Source organism: Tupaia chinensis, unplaced genomic scaffold (assembly GCF_000334495.1).
Source record: "Tupaia chinensis unplaced genomic scaffold, TupChi_1.0 Scaffold147554_1, whole genome shotgun sequence".
Classification (NCBI taxonomy): Eukaryota; Metazoa; Chordata; class Mammalia; order Scandentia; family Tupaiidae; genus Tupaia; species Tupaia belangeri.
In genome coordinates, this window is record NW_006207406.1 from 2,054,292 (window position 1) to 2,074,768 (window position 20,477).

Genomic DNA, 20,477 nt, shown 5'->3' on the forward strand with positions numbered 1-20,477 from the left:
TCCCTCTCTTTTTCCTTCTCCCTCACAAGAATACCTAATCTCTGGCAATTAAAAACAAAAACAAAAACAAAAACAAAAAACAGAGTTCTGGTGACAGTATGGTTCTTGGATCCACCTATGCCCAAATGTAAGATCCTTGATTAGAGTTTGAATTATTTGAATTAACACATTTGCTTTTTCTTCAAGTCATAAGAAAATGGTGTCTCTCACTTGCATACGAAAGTACACTAATACAGACAACTCATTTCCATAAAAAGGTATACTAATACACACAACTCTCACATTTCTTTCAGTTCTAGATTAGTTTTTGTTCTTTCAAACATTCTTTGTGTAACACAGTGTCTATGCCCTTTGCTATTATCCTGAGTACATTCTTGGATGGACTTCAAAACACTTGGTATTAATATTTTTCAGGGCATCAGGAGCGTCAAAGAGTTTAATCTTGGGTTTCCTGCATCTCTTCCCCAAGGTTGCCAATAAGCTTTCTGGTAGATAGTTCAGGCAAAGTCTGAAACTCCTAAAGAACTGGATGCCTGTGTATATCGAAGAGCTGCAGTTCTTAGTGTTTAATGAATGTTTTGGGAAAACGTAAGACTGTGCCTATTGTTTTAACCAATAAATACATGCTGGAATGGTCAAGCTGAGAAATAGTTATCACAGAGATTTTCAATTTATTCAAAATATTTAAAATAATATGTTCTACCAGCTGATGTAACTTGAACTAGAATTGAAACTTTCAAGTGACCTCCAGAACTCAGCAGAGATGTCCTGAAGATCGAAGCCTGAGAGTAAAGCTGGTGGCCTGTTGCTCTGCTGGCCCACAGGACCACTAACCTCTCGTATTTTAAGTTAGTTCATTGTGGAATGAACAGCTGAGAACTGTGGTAGGAAATTGGAGACTCATGATTATCTAGGTAAAGTCGAACACAAGAATTTTGGCACATAAATCTGTTTGGATTAAAGAATTTGAAGGTATGCACTAAGTAAGATTTCTCCATGAATTGAAGCAACCGTTTTCAAATATTTCCTTCTGCAACCTTGGAAAATTTCTTTGATGGTTCTACAGATGTCATCACCCCTAAAGAGTGCAACTTTTATACATGCACACACACAATCCATCTTTCTATCTCTATCTCCTCTTGTCGACTGGAAAACCAGATGAATGGAGTGCGGAGGAAAGAAGGGCAGCTTGCTGTTTGGAATTCCAAAGTTCAGTATATCAGAGGATGCACTATTTATGAAACGCATGCTTTTTTATTTTTTAAGGTATTATCAACAAGGTTTGTGGACAGTCTCAAAGAAAATGTGAGCAGAAGGTCATGTATTAGCTGAAGAAAACCACCTAAGTTTGAGGACAGGCCTCATTACAGTTCAGTCTCTAGGCACGGTTCCAACTTCAGGACCTGGCCAGTGACCCTGACTTCCAGGCTACGGAGTAAACTTGAGCTATGAAGTGTGCCGTATCCATCCCTACATCTAGGGACCCATCTGCACAAACGCCCAGCTCCACATTATTTCCTGTGATCACAAATGAATCTGGGCTGCTTCTCCTGGGCATTGTTCTCTTAATCACTTCCATGACCTATTTTTAAATGCTTCCTTTTCACTATTCCTTCCCAGGAACCATAAGTACGCTCAAGACAATAAATGAATTTAATAAATGAAGCAATTGATTAGTGAAACATTCAACTTTGGGACTATTTTTGGCTGCCAGTTATTAAAACTTTCCCATTCTAGTCAAGCTGCTGGGAAGAATATTTTACATCGACGCTCTCTGCTTCCTGTCCTCCATTCATCTTTAGCCCGCCACAATCTAGCTTCCCTTACATTATTCCACTGAAACCTCAATGAAAAATATCCCCTAGTTCTAATTTTCAGTCTTTATTTATTTGACCTCTCAGCCGATTTGACACAACTGATCAATTTCTTCCAGGAACTCATGTCCCTGGGTTTTGCTGGAAGTGATTTCTTCCTTCTTCTGCTTCTCTCTTTCTAGTCATTTCTCCTGGTCTCCTCTATGGGTTTCTCTTTCTATGCTCACCCTTAGTGTTGGGTCACACAAGACTCTTGATCTGTTTTCTTTTGGTCCATGCCTTACTATTCTCTTTAAAGATAGAACCTAGGTCCCCTGCTCCATCTACTAAAATACACACTGACAGCTCCCCAAATTGCTCTAATTCCAATTTAGCTAATAATCCCAACTTCCACTTGGTGTTGCATAAATTCGACATATTCTCAATCTCAACACACTTTCTTTTCCATACACTCTTCCTTTTGAATTACTTTTCTTCCTCTTGAATTACTCGGAAAACTATGTTATTATCCACCAAGTGGCTTAAATCAGAAATCTAGCAGATAATTTACTGTATATATATATATATGTATATGTATCAAAATAGCTAAAAAGGGAGGCTTTTGAATTTCCTAATACAGAGTAATGATAAATATTTGAGATGAATCCACTAATTACTCCCATTTGATCACTGTACACTGTACAGTATACTGAAAAAATCACACCCTAAGCCATAAATATGCACGATTAATGTGTCCATTTGAAAAAGAAAATACATAGAAGAGGAAGGGCCCAGCCATGGTTGTACACGCTGCTAAGACACTGTGCTCTGTAGACCACTGGGACTACGTGAGAAGCTGGGTTTAAATTCCAGTCTGACCTACAGGCTGGGTTTGGTGGTGAGTGCCTAACACTTGGGAGGCTGAGTCAGGAGGATCCCAACATAACAAAAACACTTATCTTTTAAAAAAGAAAAGAACAAAGAAGTAGTGAACTTGACATGAATCTTAAAAACTTCATATCCTCTTTCTGTTTCTAATGCCCGGTTTTGTCAATTCCAGTTCTTGAGGTGTTGCATAGGCATCTCTTTCTGTCAGTCCATACTGCCATTGCTCGGGGCTTATGGTCGTCCTAGTTCACCAGGTACACTGCATTACCCTCTGACCCACCCACCCTCCAGCTGCTTCTACTGAATCTGGGACTTCTAACCTACTCAGTGTCAGTCTATATTCTCTGCTCATCCTGAGGTGCTCTGTAATTTAATGAAATTTAGAGTTTTTGCATGCCTGTCTACTTCCACTAGAAACAGTGCTCTAGGGAAAAGGAATATTTCATTTTCCCACAATGCCTGGAATGTTGTAGAAACATAATTGTTAGTTGAGTATCCAAGTGTCATCAGAATACAGAAGATGTGCTGCATTTGTGAAGCTACTGGTAGGAGGCCTTCCACATGAATTAATTCTACTTTTCCCCATGGGCCATTTTTCTGGCATTTGCTCTTTAAAAGGCAATTAAAGCAAAGACTGATAATTACAATTTTTCATACAAGTGATATGACATGGTTTCAGTCTGGAGTCATCATAGTGAATGAGCAACTTGTGACCCTGTGGGTGCACTGTTCAGAGGAGGCTGTGCCTACACTTCCTGTTTTGGTCCCTTTCTTCATGGAAAGATGGACAAAGGATGGACCTCAAGGGGAGTAAGAAAAAATGACAAAAGGGATGAGGGCAGAAGACGAGGTCAGTGCCCTGCTATGCCCTCCAACTCAGGGTCAGGAACGTATATAGCCTAGCACATAGTGTTTATGTCTGTGCTTTATTTCTCCCGAAGTTTAGTAAAATCCTTCCTGAAAGGTTTTTTTCACTCTTGAACACTAAAGGAAAAGGCTTTTATCCATAGCCAGAAGAAGATAAATTGGTGCTATGATTTGAATGTAGCTCCCCAAATTCACTTGTTGAAATCTGACTGTGATGGGATTAAGAGGGCAAAATCTCAAACTAACCATGGTGTTGAAAGGTGGGATCTTTGTGAGGTGATTAAGATTAGAAAAGGTCATTAGGGTGGGGCCCCATGATTGAATCCGGGTGTGCTTATAAGAGGGAATGAGACAGAGACTCGAACTAGACACAGATGCTCAAGCTGTAGCCATGTGATGTCTCATGCTGTCCGAGGACTCTGCAGTGGCCGTCCAGAAGAAGACCTTCACCAGATGCAACTCCTTGGCCGTGGCCTCCAACATCACCACAGACCCCTATTTGTTATAAATAACTCAGTGCGGCATTCAGTTATTAGTTGTCATTCAGTTGTTAGTGACAGAAAAGTAGACTAAAATAATTGCTTATCCAGAGAATCTGGACACTAGGCATGGAGGTAATAGTGAACCCTAAGCCAAAGACCTGGAGGGAGCAGACAGGTAACAACTTGGGTGTTGCCGAAGTCGGGACCATCTGAGCAAGTTTTAACACTTATTCAAGTTTTAACACTAGAAACTCATGTTTTAGTTTTACTTTTGTCAAAGTAGCTCATATTCAGCTGATGCAACTGTAAAAGAAAGAAAAATATCAACTAAGGCTGGGGGTATGAGAGAAAGTTAAAGGAGAGAGAATTTTTGAAGAGTTCCTGGGAATAAAAGCATAAAATCTAGTTCCTTCTGTGACTGCTGTCATTTATAACATGTGACTAAAGAAAGCAGTTGGCCTCTAAATTGACTTCATACCTCAAACTTTGTAATCCATTCTGCTGTTCTGAATTGCTTTATCATACAGAAGTGAGATACCCCTTCAGCAGTTTTGAATATTTTGTATATTAACGACAAGACATCTGCTATGCAGTTTATAGATATTAGTGTGGTTACTTTCTTCTTCACTGTGTATGTGTTTTTTTAATTTTTCTTTGCCATAGGGCATGTGTGCTCGCTGGAGAGAGAGCAGGGGAATGTGAGAAATCACCCCAGGAGGGATGGCACACTGCAGTTCCTTCTCCATTCCCCTCTTAGGGTTTTAGGCATTCGCACACATGTGCCATGGGGTATGGGACTCAAGCCATGATTGGCCATGTGGGAGTCTAGCACCTTAACCATCATGCTACCTGCTGGCCCCTTTCACTGTATTTTGAAATTTGAACATGTCAGGATTTTCAGAGTACTAAATAGATCTCTGAACACATCCTTCCTAAGTGAGGTTTTCATTTCTCCTTCATTAAGTTTTTATTTTCATGATAACGTTCATCATTGAGGCTTTCCCAGTTGATAATGACATCCAACAGTGTGGAATACCTTGGCTAATTAACCTTGACCTTCTTCAGCAGAAATCCTCAATCAGCTTCAGCCAAGGCAGTCTCTTTACTTGCCCCTGAACACCACGTGGTGTGTATTCATTATCTGTCCCTTTGTTCAAGTTCTCCCTCCTACCCTGAGTGCTGTTTCTACCCCTCTTTTCCCTTCTTCCATCAGTTTACTCCCACACTTCAGAGGAAGCAACACCTCCTCCATCATGCCTTACTGGTTCCAGCCCACATGCAGCTCCCTTTCGGAGCTCTTATTCCATTAGTGACCCTGTGTCTTAGCACTTAATCTCCTATAAACCATGCTAATAAAATGGATGTGGTGCTTCTGGCTAAATTTATTAAGTCAGATTTGGCTGGCCTGCCTTCTGGCCAGAGGAATGAAACGCCTTGTGGTAACAGTTCATGTAATAGTTTTCCATTATGTAACTCACAGCAGACTGTGGGATTCTAGAGGGCAGGGAGTTTGGTTCATTCTTCTCTGTAGCCTCCGTGGTGTCTAGCACAGGAATATTCATCTAAAAGTAGTTGTCGAATTCATTTGAAAAGTGAGAAAACTCTACATAGTCTGAAGAGTTTCAGTTGAATGGACACATAGAAGGTAATGAAGTCCTATGATGCCTGAAGAGCCAGGACTTCCTTCTGAAATAGGAGATTTCATATATGAGCTACTGTGGAATTGACACGACATGAATGTGATGGTAGTAACCATGCCCCAGCTGGGGATATGGAGAGAATACAGCCAGATGAAGCCTGGTTAGAGTAGACACGTGATTGCTGGCTGCCAATTCTTGGGGTTGTACCTTCATAATACTAGAGCTCTGAAAAACCCTGAACAGGGATGGATAAGTCTGTTTGTCTTAGATGCCAGCTCTAATTGATTTGTGTTGACTGCCTGGATCATTCATTTGAAATAGCTTCTGAGCTCAGTGGAACAGAATACCATAATTAACCAACAACCTAGCCCTGGTGTAATCTGTGTGTTGACCCTGACTTTGATGGCATGTAGTAATAAAGAGGTTGAAGACAGGTCTCTGCTCCCAGGCATTTATAATCTGACTGGAGAAATAATATATTCAAGAATATATTCATCATATTAGTAAACATAATATTAGAGTGTTAATTGTAGAGTAGTGGTGATTTTAAAGTAATATCTAAAGCTTAAACACGTATGGCACAGTAATAAAATAAATGTAAGAACAAAAGTAGATGAATGTGGGCTGAAAAGGTCAGAAAAATTTTTCTTGGGAAGAGAATCCAAGCTCAGTCATATCAGAGGAATGAGTTTGGAAGGCTGGTAGTATTTCCTTTTGTTTGCTTTTTTTTTTTTTTTTTTTTTTGGAGATCAAACATAATCATATGGCTTCCAGCATTGCAGTGTTGACCCACTGCTATTCCTCCATGACTGGACCAACGATATTCATTTTCTACCAGCAGAAGGATGGTTAATCTTCACTATATTTGGCTGATAATAAATTAAAAATGTAGTCAAGCTGAAGTTAACATCTCTTTTATCTGCAATGTTTTATTATGGAAATTAATCAGAATTAAATACAACCATCAGAATCTTGTATCTTAAAAGTGCAATTAATATAGTCAAACTGTATCTTACAACATTTTTCTATTCTTAATTCATGATTAATATGAACATAAATGCAAAGAAAACAAAGATAGTATTCAGATCTGAAAGAATTCAAACTGTCCTTTATTAGTTCTGAAGCTGCAATCAAATTAACCCATGCGAATAAATGTATTGTTTGAATAGTTAAATTACCACAAAATCAATCACAGTTAATCTGAACTAGAAACTATTGTAGTTGGTTTCTCTTAGCAGTGACAGAGGAAGTTTTGCTTTGTGATTTCTTTCATTATTGCTTTTTTTTTTCTTCTTTCACCCCACCCCCCACCCACTTCACCAAATATTCTCCAGAGAGAATTATATGATTCTTTGGTTGTTTTATAAAATTAACCTCTAAGGATACTATACAAAATATGCAAAAAGGAATCATTCTTTTTGGTTTAATTTTCACCATTAGTATTTAAAACTGCTGAACTGTAAATCCTTTTGGGGAAATATATATAACACCTCTGTATTTGCAAGTACAGGGTAGTTTTTTCACATGGGGAGAGGAAATAATACAAAGAAGCAAGGGAGAATCACAAGACACATTAAAATAAGAAGTCATTAAGTACACCCGGCCTAAACAGCAGCAGCACGCCCGAGTTCATATGTGTGGTTTATGTGCGCCCCGTGGGTCAGATGATGTCATCCAATCTCTAAAGCTGCCTAAAATAAAAACCTGATGGAGCCTATCTAACCAATCAGGAAGTATATATCTTTCCCATGTTCTATCAGACACTGACATTGCACTGTATTTAAAAGAGACTTTGTAGGATTGTTGCTATTAGACAAGCAACCAAGGATTACCCACACTGGTTACTTTGCTGATCAATTCTGCTTAGTCAAAGCAGCCAAATCTGTGCAGTGGCCTTAGGTGTATAATGTGTCTTCCTTTCCTGGAAATGGTCTTCATAAGAATGTTCTTCAAGGGGACAGTGGGTGGTGTGGTGGCTGAGTGCTGGACTCCCACATTGTCAACTGCAGTTCAAGCCCTAGACCCAGCAACTGAGACTCACCTGGGAGTGTATGCATGCGTGGGTGCCCAGACTCCCAAGAAGGACATGGAGGAGAGGGGGTTTGAGGCATGACTATCCCCCCCTAGGGGGTATTTTCTCACTTTATCTCTCTGTCTCTCTCTGTATCTCTAGTGAGCACATGTACCTATAGCGAAAAATCTTTCTGAAAAAATCATTTTTAAGACAGTGCAGTGGTAATGCAATGCTCTATGGTACTGAACACACATGGGGAGGTTGTTGGTTCACATCATGGGACCTCCCTCCACACACCAGGTTTGTAAGTATGGTTGGCTGGGAGTAGATTGCATTTTGGAGATCTCTTCAGGGGTGTCTGTCTCTCTGTCTCTCTGTCTCATGGAAGAAATAAAAAACATTTTAAATTTTGGATTGCTTTTTGAAGTGTGAAGACCCTATTGGGAAATGTCTGTCTGTCTCAAGTTCTCTCTGTCTCATGGAAGAAATAAATAAACAACAAAAAAGCTGTAACTCAAGATTAAAACAAAGAGCAAAAACAATAAAAGGCCCTGCCACAGCTGTTGAACGAGGGTCTATGTACAAGGCACAGAGTCTGGCCCTAAAGAATATGGGACTTGGTGCAAGGCCTTCCACAGTCTGGAGCAGATCCCAAGAATGCACACAGGGTGGGTTGTTCAAGCCACTGTGCCAACGTATGGGGTAAGTCTGAGCTGCTCTATGAAAGCCAGCTTGCAGTAGCACTCTGGTGGAGTTTCCTGGGGATGGTTGTATATATATTGGTTGTGTATATATGTATTTTTAAGGTTTTTGCCATAGGGGGCGTGTTTTTGCTGGAGAGACAGAGATAGTGAGAAGGAAAATAAGGAATCATCCCCAGTGTGATGGCCATGCCACAATCCGTTCTCCATTCTCCTGTTTTTTTTTTTTTTTTGGCATACACACACGTGGGCTGGGCAGGAGTTTCAAGATGCCTGGTGAGGGACTTGAACTGCAGTCTACCATGTGGGAGTCCAGCACCTATAAACACCACATTACTTACTGGGCCTGGCTGTATTTATCTTTTTTTTTAAATAATTATTTAATTTTTCTTATTCATTCATATATATTTTTAATTTGACCAAAAAGAGACACACGGAGAAAGTCAGAAAGCAAACCGCCTGGTCCAAGGCTCGAACTGTCGGCCATGTGGGAGTGTCCAGCACCCTAATCAACATGCCACCTGCTGGTCCCTTTTTTTTTTTTTTTTTTGGCTGTATTTATCTTTAGAGCCCTTCTTCCTCCATTGCTGCCTCCTGCTTATTCTGACTGTTAAACTAACTCTGCATGCAATTACCCTCTGATGACATGACAGTGGATGGATGATTGACAAGGGTTCCAGCATAGTTTATTTCATCATGAAGAATACCAGACAATGAGAAATCCCTCCCCTCCCAAGCCTTTTTTGAGGGAGAAAATCCAACCAATCAGCAATCAAAAAACATCTGTTGTGCACCTGTTAGGTGCCTGGCAATGTGGAAGGCACTTCAGGGATTACAAAAGTACAAGGTACATTTTGCCCTCATGGGACTTACAGCTTAGGTGTGGACCAAACACCTAGTGCAGCAGTAACACCGAGTGCAGGGCCACAGGAGAGAATGTAAACTACACAGCACAGGCTGCAAGTGCCAGAGGACTGCCGGCTGAATGATGGGTTCCCGCAGCTGCTTAATGGGACGCGTGTGAAATGGGGATCAACTGATACCATCACAGCAGAGGGGAAAAGGAAACAAAACCATAGTTCACAGCACATTCCACGGACACCAGAAAGAAAATGTAGGGGACTTCAGGGAGTATAATAGTTGCCTATTTTGCTACTATTAAACTTTCAATACGATTCTTTCTTTCTCTTTTCAAGTGGGATTGTTTAAACTACCCTAACAGACTACACTTACATGGGCATATGAACATGGGGAAAAAGAGTAAGAGACTTTGGGGTTAAAACTTCAGTATGAAATGTATTAAATAAAGAAGATTCTTTTATGAAAGGCTTCTAAAGTTGTCTTACATTTCTTAAATCAATCTGTAGCACATAATCAGTAAAACCGTATCATTTAAACAGAAAGATCGTAACTTAGAAACTCACCCTTATGCAGCTGTATCCTATTATGGGCTGTAACTTAACACATGAGTTTCAGAAGTTGTTAGAATTGAGTTCAGGCTAACAAATCTTAACTGTTAAAAAAAAAAATCCTCTGGTGAGATGAGACAGCAGTTCGTAGAGAGGACCCAGGTTTGATCTCACAGGATGGCTGGCTGTCGTATTTTATTCTGATTTGTTAAATCTTATTTATATATAAGAAATAAGTGTATTGGGACAAATATGATCTTTAAGTGATCAAGAAACCACCTACTTTACCTCTTTTTAAATTTTTCTCCATTTTGAAACATTTTTCTTTGAGGCAGACACTTTCAGTATTTAAACTCTGCCAAATGTGTATTTACTGAAAAAAATAGAAGAGAATAGCTCTTAAGCCACCGATAGCTGAACCGAAATCTACATTTATTTCAGTATAAGTTCAAATAAAAATAGTTGTATTCTGTTATAAATAAAGTTGGTATTAAACATCTACAGTTTAGATGCCAACATGATCCATCTGAATCACTGTAATTAAGAAGCGTTATTCTAAAATGAGCTAGCAAGCACAGCAGTTCGTAGAGAGGACCCAGGTTTGATCTCACAGGATGGCTGGCTGTCGTATTTTATTCTGATTTGTTAAATCTTATTTATATATAAGAAATAAGTGTATTGGGACAAATATGATCTTTAAGTGATCAAGAAACCACCTACTTTACCTCTTTTTAAATTTTTCTCCATTTTGAAACATTTTTCTTTGAGGCAGACACTTTCAGTATTTAAACTCTGCCAAATGTGTATTTACTGAAAAAAATAGAAGAGAATAGCTCTTAAGCCACCGATAGCTGAACCGAAATCTACATTTATTTCAGTATAAGTTCAAATAAAAATAGTTGTATTCTGTTATAAATAAAGTTGGTATTAAACATCTACAGTTTAGATGCCAACATGATCCATCTGAATCACTGTAATTAAGAAGCGTTATTCTAAAATGAGCTAGCAAGCAATGGAGGTTTCTGTTGTTAAATTGTACCCTTTCAGGCCCACTTTATGTGGTAGAATATAACATAAAATATGTAGGGATTTTACTGCATAAGGACCTTCATCTCCCACATCCGATTCCATTCCTTTCTGTGAAATGAGGAAACTGTAAATGTACCATCAAGTTCATAGATTTCAAGTAACTACACTAAAAAGTAAGAGGTTGAGGCAAATATCTGACTTTGGAGGCTTTTTGTCCTCTCATGCTGCATGCAGCCACATTCATGATTACTAAGATGTTTGTAATAGCCCTATAGTCTGGCCCAATGTTTCTAAAGGGCAAAAGTGTACTCTTTGAAGTAAACTATTCACCTATCTGATATAAATAAAACCTTTCATCCAGAAAAATGGTTCCCTAAATGAAGAGTTAATGTACCTCAACTATGTGAGAAATTTGCTTCCAATTGTGCAATGTTAAGTAAAGTTTCCATCTTAATTTTTTCTTTTCTTCTTCTTTTTTTTTTTATTTAAAGATATCTTCCTCTATAGGGCACATGTGCTCACTGGAGACAAAAAGTGAGAATCACCCCCCCCCCCAGGGGGGGGGATGGCCACGCTGCAATCCTTTCTCCTCTTCGGATTTTGGGCATGCATGCACATGCACCCTGCATGACTTTTAAGCCGCTGGGTCTGGGACTCAAACTGCACTCGACTACGTGGGAGTCCAGTAGTCCAATGATGTAACTACTATGTATCTGCTGGTCCTACCGTCATGACTTATTTTTTTCTTTTTGCGTAGAAAACCAGAAAAGTAACAACTTTTCTGACAACCAATAGCATGTTTCTTTATAAATCAACGCTTGAAAACAACACATTCTCATAGTTGCAAGGACAACTATGATAACATTTTGGCTATCTTTTTGAGAAAGTTTGCCTTCAGTTTCATCTTCAAAGAGTGACCATGGTGTTCCCACAGACATGTTCAACATCCACACATCTTACATCTTGCCTGAATTTGCAAATGGGTTCTTGCTGAGAATTGCAGCGATTCTCCCTATCTTAGGTGTCAGGAAGTGTGCCTCTAATAGATTCAATACAAACATTTCCCCAATTTAACAGAAGGCCATAAACATCCAGAACTAATCTGGAATCACTATTATCTCCAGTGGCTTCCTACTGCCTCTGTGTCTGCACGACCAGATCTGCCGTCTCCGACGCCTGCCTCTGCCTCCCTCACTGCACCGTTCTAGTATTGCGTAACTTGCCTTTGGAGAAGCTGTCCACACTTCTCAAAGGTGATCTTCCGGACCCACCGCCCATGGGCTGGCAGTTATGTGAACTGGATCCCACATGGCCAACCATGAGGTTCAAGTCCAGACCCAGTGATGTGAGAATTGCCGCAGGTGTGTAGGAGTGCCCCAAACCCAAGAGAAGTGGGAAAAGGAGAAGGTGTTGCAGTGTGGCTGTACCCATGGGGTTGCTTTCTCACTTTCCCTGGTTTTCTGTCTCTGTCTCTCTCTCTCTCTGATTTTCCCTCTCCTCCTGTCACATTCTTGTTCAGATGCAACTATTTTGTATTAAATATTTATCCTCCACACTCCCAGAAAGTTCATTTTTCTCCCCTCTTGTTTCCTGACACTGCGATTTCTATGCTAATGACATGCTATCTCACACCCCTGAGAGTCAATGTCCTGTAGTAGCTAAAGGTGAGGAACTGAAAGACAATTTAAATCTTAACTCTGTTACTTACTTGCATTGTGGCCTTTTTTTTTTTTGCTACAGGGTGCGTGCACTCGCCAGAAAGATAGAGACAGAGGGACAGAAAGCGAGAAATCCCCCCCCAGGGGGTATGACCACACCGCAATCCTTTCTCCTCCATTCTCCTCTTGGGATCTTGGGCACACATGCACACGTGCCCAGTGTTAGTTTAAGCAACCAGGTCCAGGACTTGAACCGCGTGGTCGGCTACATGGGAGTCCAGCGACATAGTCATTACACTAACTGCTGGTCCATTGTGGCCTTAGGCCAGTCACCTTAACCTCTGTGAGTTTGGGTTCCTCACCTGTAAATAGCAATAGTACCCATAGTACTAGCTTGTTGTGAAGATAAATGTTTATGGCATGGTGGAAGTCACATAATGAGGACTGATGTCCTGTCACTGCTAGTAAATGGATAAAGGAAGGGCACAAAGATGGCAGATAAGCATTTTTTTTTTTTTGAGAGGTTTTTGCCATAGGGTACGTGTGCTTGCCAGAAAGACAGAGACAGACAGAGAGACAGAAAGTGAGAAATCACCCTCCAGGGGGGATGGCCACGCCACAATCCCTTCTCCTCTGTTCTCCTCTTGGGATCTTGGGTACGCACACATGTGAGCCCAGTGTGAGTTTAAGCCACTGGGTCCGGGACTCGAACCACAGTCAACTACATGGGAGTCCAGGGATATAGCCATTACACCAACTGCTGGTCCTACAGATAAGCATATTATGCTCTTGTAATTCAAAAATTAATAGTGGGATTGAGATCTAAAATGTAGAGCCATTTTGAAATCACATGGTGATTTCTTTTGAGGAAGCATAGCAGGAAATGTCAAATAGGTGGCAAACAAATAATGAGCTCACACACTCCCTCAAGGATGCAGACAAGTATAGTTCATCTCTAGTTGTGATGCATGGCATAGGAAAAGAAATCAAATATTGCACAAAACTAAGAATGAATGACAACTGGGTGATATGACATAATTTTTCTGCAAAGAGATTCTGTCTGGTAGCGGGAAGACTTCCAGTGCTACTTGTTACAAAATAGAAATACTAGGTTGTTGCAAAAGTCATGACGTATTTTTGTATGTTTTGCTATGCAAAAATGCATCATGACTTTTCTGACAACCCAATCATTTTGTAGTGGGGAACGGTTTAATGGCAGATTAGATGAGCAAACTTTAAATTAAAAGCCTACTTTATTTAGAATCTCTTTCCATTATTTCTCATCTGAAATGTGAAATAGAAAAACACAGTGTTATGGAATTCATTTCCTTTCAGGAGAGAAAATAAAAAGCAAATGACAACTATTGCCAGATGAACACCTTGTGTAAAATAAAATGACAAATTTAATGTACTACAGTATGCCATTTGAAGGGCCTCTTTGGCTGAAAAAAACATTAAAATTTTGTTTTCTTAAATGAATGTAACCATTCCCATGTGCATCTGTCTCAGACCAGAAAACTCTCTGGGTGTTTTTCCTGACCCACTTGAAGAGAAAATTTAGTTACTATTGCTTGTTTTTAAGCAAATCAAAAGCCAACTGAGGGCAACCAAAGAATAGAATGATCATTTACACGGCCTGCATTATGTGTGTCTAAAGAGTGAAGAGAGAAAGAAATTCTTTGCATTCACAAAAGAGAAATTTAGAAAACGCCTGAGAGTCTGTTTTTGTGCTCCTTTGTTTAACTGCATTGGGTTTTACAGATTCTTGGATCAGCTCTTCATCTTGCAGGAAAGCGAGGTAGCAATTTTTCTTAAGGAATCGGCAGTGATGGGCTCAAGTGCTCAGCCCTTCCCTTCTGGCGGAGAAAGATAGGAGGGGTGCGGGAGGGGAGGAGCCAGGAGTGACTAGGAGGAGGGGGGCTACTCAGATCCTGCCTTCGGCTTTTTACAGGCAGCAGACAGAAGTGCAGTGGCAGCAACTTTGGGTGTGCAAAGAAAATGGGTCCAACTCTGGCACATGCAGCACCTACAGGTTGCCAAGGCACGGCATAGCCTCCGTCAGATTTTCAATGTCTTGCCTCAGAAAGTAAGCAAATTCCTACATGTTTCACCAGGATGGTGAGTTATGAAAACTCCAGGTACAGAAATGTGCTCTTTGGCTTACTTTCTTTTAGTCAGTTTTCCAATGAGAAAACCCCGAGGTTTAACAGTCAAAACCACAAGCAGCTGCAGTGGCGGTCCATTCCAGGGTAGGTAGGCATGCTATCTGGTCAAATTTAGGTTCTTTGTTAATGAATAAAATGTGTAAAATAGGACCCTTTCTTGTTTTTTCATATTTGAGAATTCCAGCAAAGTCTCCGTGATAGAACTAAATAAATGTATGCTTTATTTCAATTCTTTATCTCTTCTCTATTCTGAGCTATAAGCAATTGCTGGAATTTAGTTTGTCTTAAAAACTGGGAAATTTCAGATTTAAACTTCTTAAACTTACCATGAGCTCAATGAAGAAATCCCCCCCCCTCCTTTTTTAATTTTTTTTAATTAATTTTTTTTTTTTTTTTACTGTTTCCAAAATCCAAACCCTAGCATAAGACCCCTGGTCCTATACAATTTATCCAAAGCTTGGGGCAGCCCCAGAGCCCTTTCATCCTTGACTAGTGAATTCAGAGCTATTGTAAGAGAGGGACATTCTTTCCTTTCCTTTTCACTTAAAGACACATACCAAACCTGAATGGACTCCAGGCTAGCGTCGGGGAGGGAGTGATTTTTATTAGTTATAACATAGCTAATGACAAATGTTTGAAGACACTATTAAAAAAAAAAAGAAAAAGCTTTCACTTTATGCCTTACAGGGTAAGTTGGTTACAATTTAATTTCTAAAAGGAAAAATTTATAGAGTAAAATGGCTTAACATTTCTTTCTTCATCACACATATGAGAAATATAAACTGCAAGAACATCTGGAAAGGAACATCATTCAGCAATCAGAAAGCCAAAATCCAAACCATTGATGTTTTGATGGAGACAAACATAACGAGGATCACAAAGAGGAAAGCTGTAACCTATTGAAGTTAAAATTCCATATGCATTTTACCTTTTGGGCAGTTCCAAAGCAAAGTTGTATTTCAGAAGCCCTTTGTAACATGAAACCCACTGTAGATAAGATACAACGTGAAGATAGTCTGTTTTGCAGCAGTGGGAAATCAAATTGGTTCCAGAAACAAAGTTATTTGACAAATGGCTTAAGAGTATTGCTGGAATTGGAAAGCTTGGTTGAATTATTTTTCATAGTCATTAAAAAAAAGATTTTGAAATAATTTTGCCATGCCATGTAGATTGGAGTGAGGAGGTGGGAACTGTTCCTATAGTTGAGAGGCATCTCATTTTATTGGCCTTTTAACTAAAGTGCTGTATTTTGTTATAAAAATGTAATAGCTCAGTAGTGATTTACTGTTGACTTTTGTTTGCAACAAAAAATTTCAGACAAACAGAATATTTGACTTAATATACTTAACACATGTAGTGGAGGGTTAAACAGTTTAACAAATATAAATCTATTTTTGTCAATTCCAAGTTATTTTTAGTTTTAATTTCAGTCAGTACCAGTCAGCCTTGCTGTGTTTGAAAGCATCTGGGAAAGTTCATTAAGTCAGGCGGGTCCTAGATTTTAAAAGGAGAGACTTCTACACAGCAAGATGCATCACTGACAAAATAACCCAGCACTGACTGCCCGTAGGTAAAATGAAATCATTCTCCAGACTGAAGTCAGCAACAGTTAAATATCATTTAGACCACAGCACACGACTACAGAGATTTAGGAGAAATCGTACTCAAATAGGATGTGACTAGACGTTTAGGACTATTTTCTAAAAGTCAAAGAACTTCTTCCTTTTCAGTACTTACAGTCTTTGAAGACTAGAGCTGGGTCTCTGTGAGGCAGGACTTGGGCAATGATGCGTCTCAGAGATTCCAAGGTTCTGTCCATCTTGGGTCTGCCTCTGTGAGCCTCCTGCACGGAGTGTCCTCATGCCTGAATTCTTGCAGTCCTGGACTGAATTTGTGCAGCTCATTGATGCACTGGATTACCAAAGAATCCCTTTTAACATCTGCCAATCAGACATTTCCCAGAATCTAAAGACCCCTCGGGGGCCCTCCTCCCAGGCTCACTTATCTTTGTTGTATGCTGAGCTAATTAGCTCGAAAGGCTGGCTGACAGGCGGGTTCCCATTGCTTCCTTCTGTTAAACACACCCACCTACAGGCTAGCTGGGGAAGCTCGCTAATCATGGGAACAGATTCCCCCATCCAACCAGATTTTCCTGAATGCTGTGCAGCTTTCTGACTTGGCTATTTCTTTAGGTCTTCCATCTTCAACTATGCTGCCCCAAGAACATGGAATCCAGAAGGTTATTTTTCAAGGAAATACCCTAAATAGCAAAGCTTCCAGCTCAGGACTGCCAGCTACATCATCAGCATAATTACAATTCTCAGTCTAATCTAAATTTTCTTTTGGTAAAAAAAAAAGTGTTAATAAATATTATATAGAGAGTCAGGTATCAGATTATTCTTTGTATTTTAACTTGGGATCAACTCTTCTGGAAACCAAGGTTTATTTTTGTTCTCTGCCCAAATATACTCCCTTCTGATGGGAAGTGGCAAGTAAAACCTGGTGAACTCTCACAGCTGGGCTGGGAACATTTGTTCCCCTCTTTACCCTTCAAGGCAAATCATGCCTGTGGTTGATTTTAATTAATTCTGATAATTGTTCACTTCTTTTCATGGCGATTTTTTCTTTTAAAAATTTCAGGAGAGGGACCAGCAGATGGAGTAGCGGTTATGTCGCTGGACTCCCATGTAGTCGACCGTAGATGGAGTCTCAGACCTGGCAACTTACAACTTACACCAGGTGCATGTACATGTGTGTCCCCGATTCTGAGAGGAAAATGGAGGAGAAGGGATTGTAACATGGCCATGCCCCTGAAGGGTAATATCTTGCTTTCTGTCTCTCACTGGCAAGTGCATGCACCCTATAGCACAAATTTCTCTGAAAAATTAAAGCATATATGTATGTAGTTATTAAAAGATCCTAAAGAAACAGAAACTTTTTCTACCTGTGTTCTACATCAACCCACAACAATGTGCTAAATAATCTTTTCAGAGGAGACATAAATATAAGTCCTGTGATTCCATTGCAATAAGGAATTTATGCTAGATATATTAGGTTGTTGGGAAAGTCATGATGTATTTTTCTGTTTTTTTATGCAAAAAGTGTATTATGACTTTCCCGATGACCCAGTAAAAGAACTGACTTTAATGGCTGTAGCCTTTGTGGGTTATTGAAGGGTTATTGAAGATTCCCATTTTTTTAATTTAAAATATTTTTCCAGGGTAGGCAAAAAAATTGCTTTCCAATGTTCTAATTTTCAGATTTCATCATTTTGTTGTATTTTATAATAAACTGACTATATAAAACAGACTGTATAAACTGAAGCACTAGGTAAAAATAAAGTATCTTCCATGTGATTAGGTTCTTCAGCTAGAGGGTAGAAAACTGGGCTTAATAAAGGGAAACAGGAGAGATGGGTTCTAATAATAATTCTTGTTATGATTATCTCTAGCAAATGCCCCCTGGGAGAAAATGCCCCACAAAACACCAACATTGGTCTACCCAGAGCAAAAAGACACTGTTATAGAAGAAAAGGAACTTGAAAGAAGTAGTGCTTCCTGTTAAGATACTTATTTAGGGTCACAAAGTGCACTTTACTAAGGCATACCAGATAGGAAAATTGTCAATATTCTTGTAGGCCAAGCGTTTAAAACTGAAACTAGCTGGTTTGTGGACAGAAAACCTATTATATAATGCATTTATTGAGCACCAAGTATAAGAAATGCAAGTACTTTTTGTGTGTTACTGAGTTAGAAATCAAGATACTTAATGTCTCCATTAGAGGCCCAAGAAAAATAATGTGAACTTCTGAAAGGAGTAAGACTGATAATATAAAAACAGAAAAATTAGAAACAATTGATGCTTAGATTTTAATCAGTAAATGGACATTTCGGTGGACTTAAATTTACTTCCAGCGGTACTGCACTTAGAACATATTTTGGTTGTATAGTGTGGAGAAAGGAACATTGAATTGGAATCAGTAAGACCTAGGATGATTTGACCTTTCTGACCTGTGTAACTGTGAAGAGGCCACTTCTCTTCCTTGGGCTCACAGCCCTTGTCTATAAAATTAGGGAGCTAGGAGGGTCCTGTCTTTCACTTCTAGCATCTATTGTTCTGTGGCTGTATTAACAAATGAGCACAAATATTACCATGGCCTTCTGGAAAGTCACCTGTTTATTTCCTAAAGGCTGGATTGGTCTTCTGGGTTATGCATTTTCCCTCTCTGTCACTCTCATAGATGAGCACTTGCACCTTCTGGTGATTAAAAAAAATCTGTACTAGAAAAGCCATGTGGATAGGGGTTTCTGAGGCTCTTTAATCTCCATCAGACTTTTTACATTGTAGAGAGAAGAGTAAGAAACCACAGAGTTGGATTTTTTGTTTGTTTTTTTGCTAGACTGTCTTACAACAGCATTTTAAGAAATCTTTACGGGCATTTGGGCCAGCAGGTGGCATGGAGGTTAAGGTGATTGGATCCTGTAAGACTGAATGTGCTCTTTGAGTCCCAGACTTGGTGGCTTGAAAATCAGGCTGGGTGTGTGTGCACGCATGCCCAAAATCCCAAGAGGAGGCTGGGGGGGAAGGGGTTGTAGTGTGACCATCTATTTGAGGAGTGCTTTTTTGCTTTTCGTATCTCTCTTTCTCTAGCCAATACATGTGCTCCATAGCAAACACACAAACAAAAACAAAAAGCCAAGATAAAAAAACAAAAACAAAAACAAAAAAAACAAACAAAAACAAAATATAAACAAAGGTTTAAGACAATTTCTGCTGAAAGATTGACTTAATGAAGAAACTATCTAACTGGAATGTTATATAAACTACCTTTCTTAGAATTCCTTTTCCCTTTCTTATAAGTCATTAAAGATCATGATATTTATAAACTAATCTTTGCAAAGCTGTGTAGTGAATCACTATGAAGTTGCTGATAGTTTTGCCTTCTTTAGAAAAAAAATCTTATGAAGGTTAACAACTAATTTGTTAAGCAAATTATTACTTTTCTTTAGCAGTGAGCATCTTTGAATCCATCATACTGATTTTTGTCTCTCATGGCGATGGATATAAGGTCAACTGTGGGAATAAAAGTGATTTGTTTGAAGACCAGCCCAGCCTTTAGGAAATAAAAAGATGACTTTCCAGAAGGCCGTGGTAATATTTGTGCTCATTTGTAATACAGCCACAGAACAATAAATGCCAGAAGTGAAAGAGAGTACCCACTTCGCTTCCTAATTTTATAGACGAGGACTGTGAGTCCAGGGAAAAGAAGTGCCTTCCTCACAGTTACATGTGGTATTCATGCCACAATCCCTTCTCCATTTCTCCATCTTGTCAGGATTTTGGGCACACCTGTATACATGACCAGGATGTTTTTCAAGCACAGGTTGAAGATCTTAACCACTCTGTTGGCCACGTAGGATCAGGTCCCTAACCAGTAGGCCATGGGGCAGTCCTTTAGTATAGATTTTAAAGTTCACACGTTGGGTTTTATTGTAAACCTCAACCAACTGTAGGTATGTATCAAATGCAAAGTTAAATTACTGCAACAGGGATAGATGACTACAGTGAAAACCAAAACGATAACTTTACAAATCCTGTAAGAGCATTAATCAGACGTATTCAGTGATCAAAACTTACCACTGACCCAACTGTGGTAGCACAGTGGCTGACGCTGCGTGAAGTCCCAGGTTTGGTTTCCAGTCCAACCTGAACAGGCTGGGTGCAATTGTTTGCATCAGTGGAACTAGTTAGTAGAGAGGCTAGGGCAAGAGAATCACGACATGAAGAGGTCTTATCAAAAATGCCTCTCTCCCTCTCTTTCTTTCACTCCC

General features: G+C 39.5%; 1 protein-coding gene across 1 annotated transcript in view; it reads right to left on the reverse strand.

Moving 5' to 3' along the window:
- The window catches only part of LIX1 (limb and CNS expressed 1), a 57,372-nt gene extending 40,652 nt beyond the window's left edge, over positions 1 to 16,720 (reverse strand). The window contains exon 1 of the mRNA XM_006169871.1: positions 16,384 to 16,720. Coding sequence (XP_006169933.1) covers positions 16,384 to 16,465 — 82 coding nt within the window. The 5' untranslated portion in view covers positions 16,466 to 16,720. The remainder of the gene's footprint in view (positions 1 to 16,383) is intronic.
- Between the last annotated feature and the right edge of the window lie 3,757 nt (positions 16,721 to 20,477).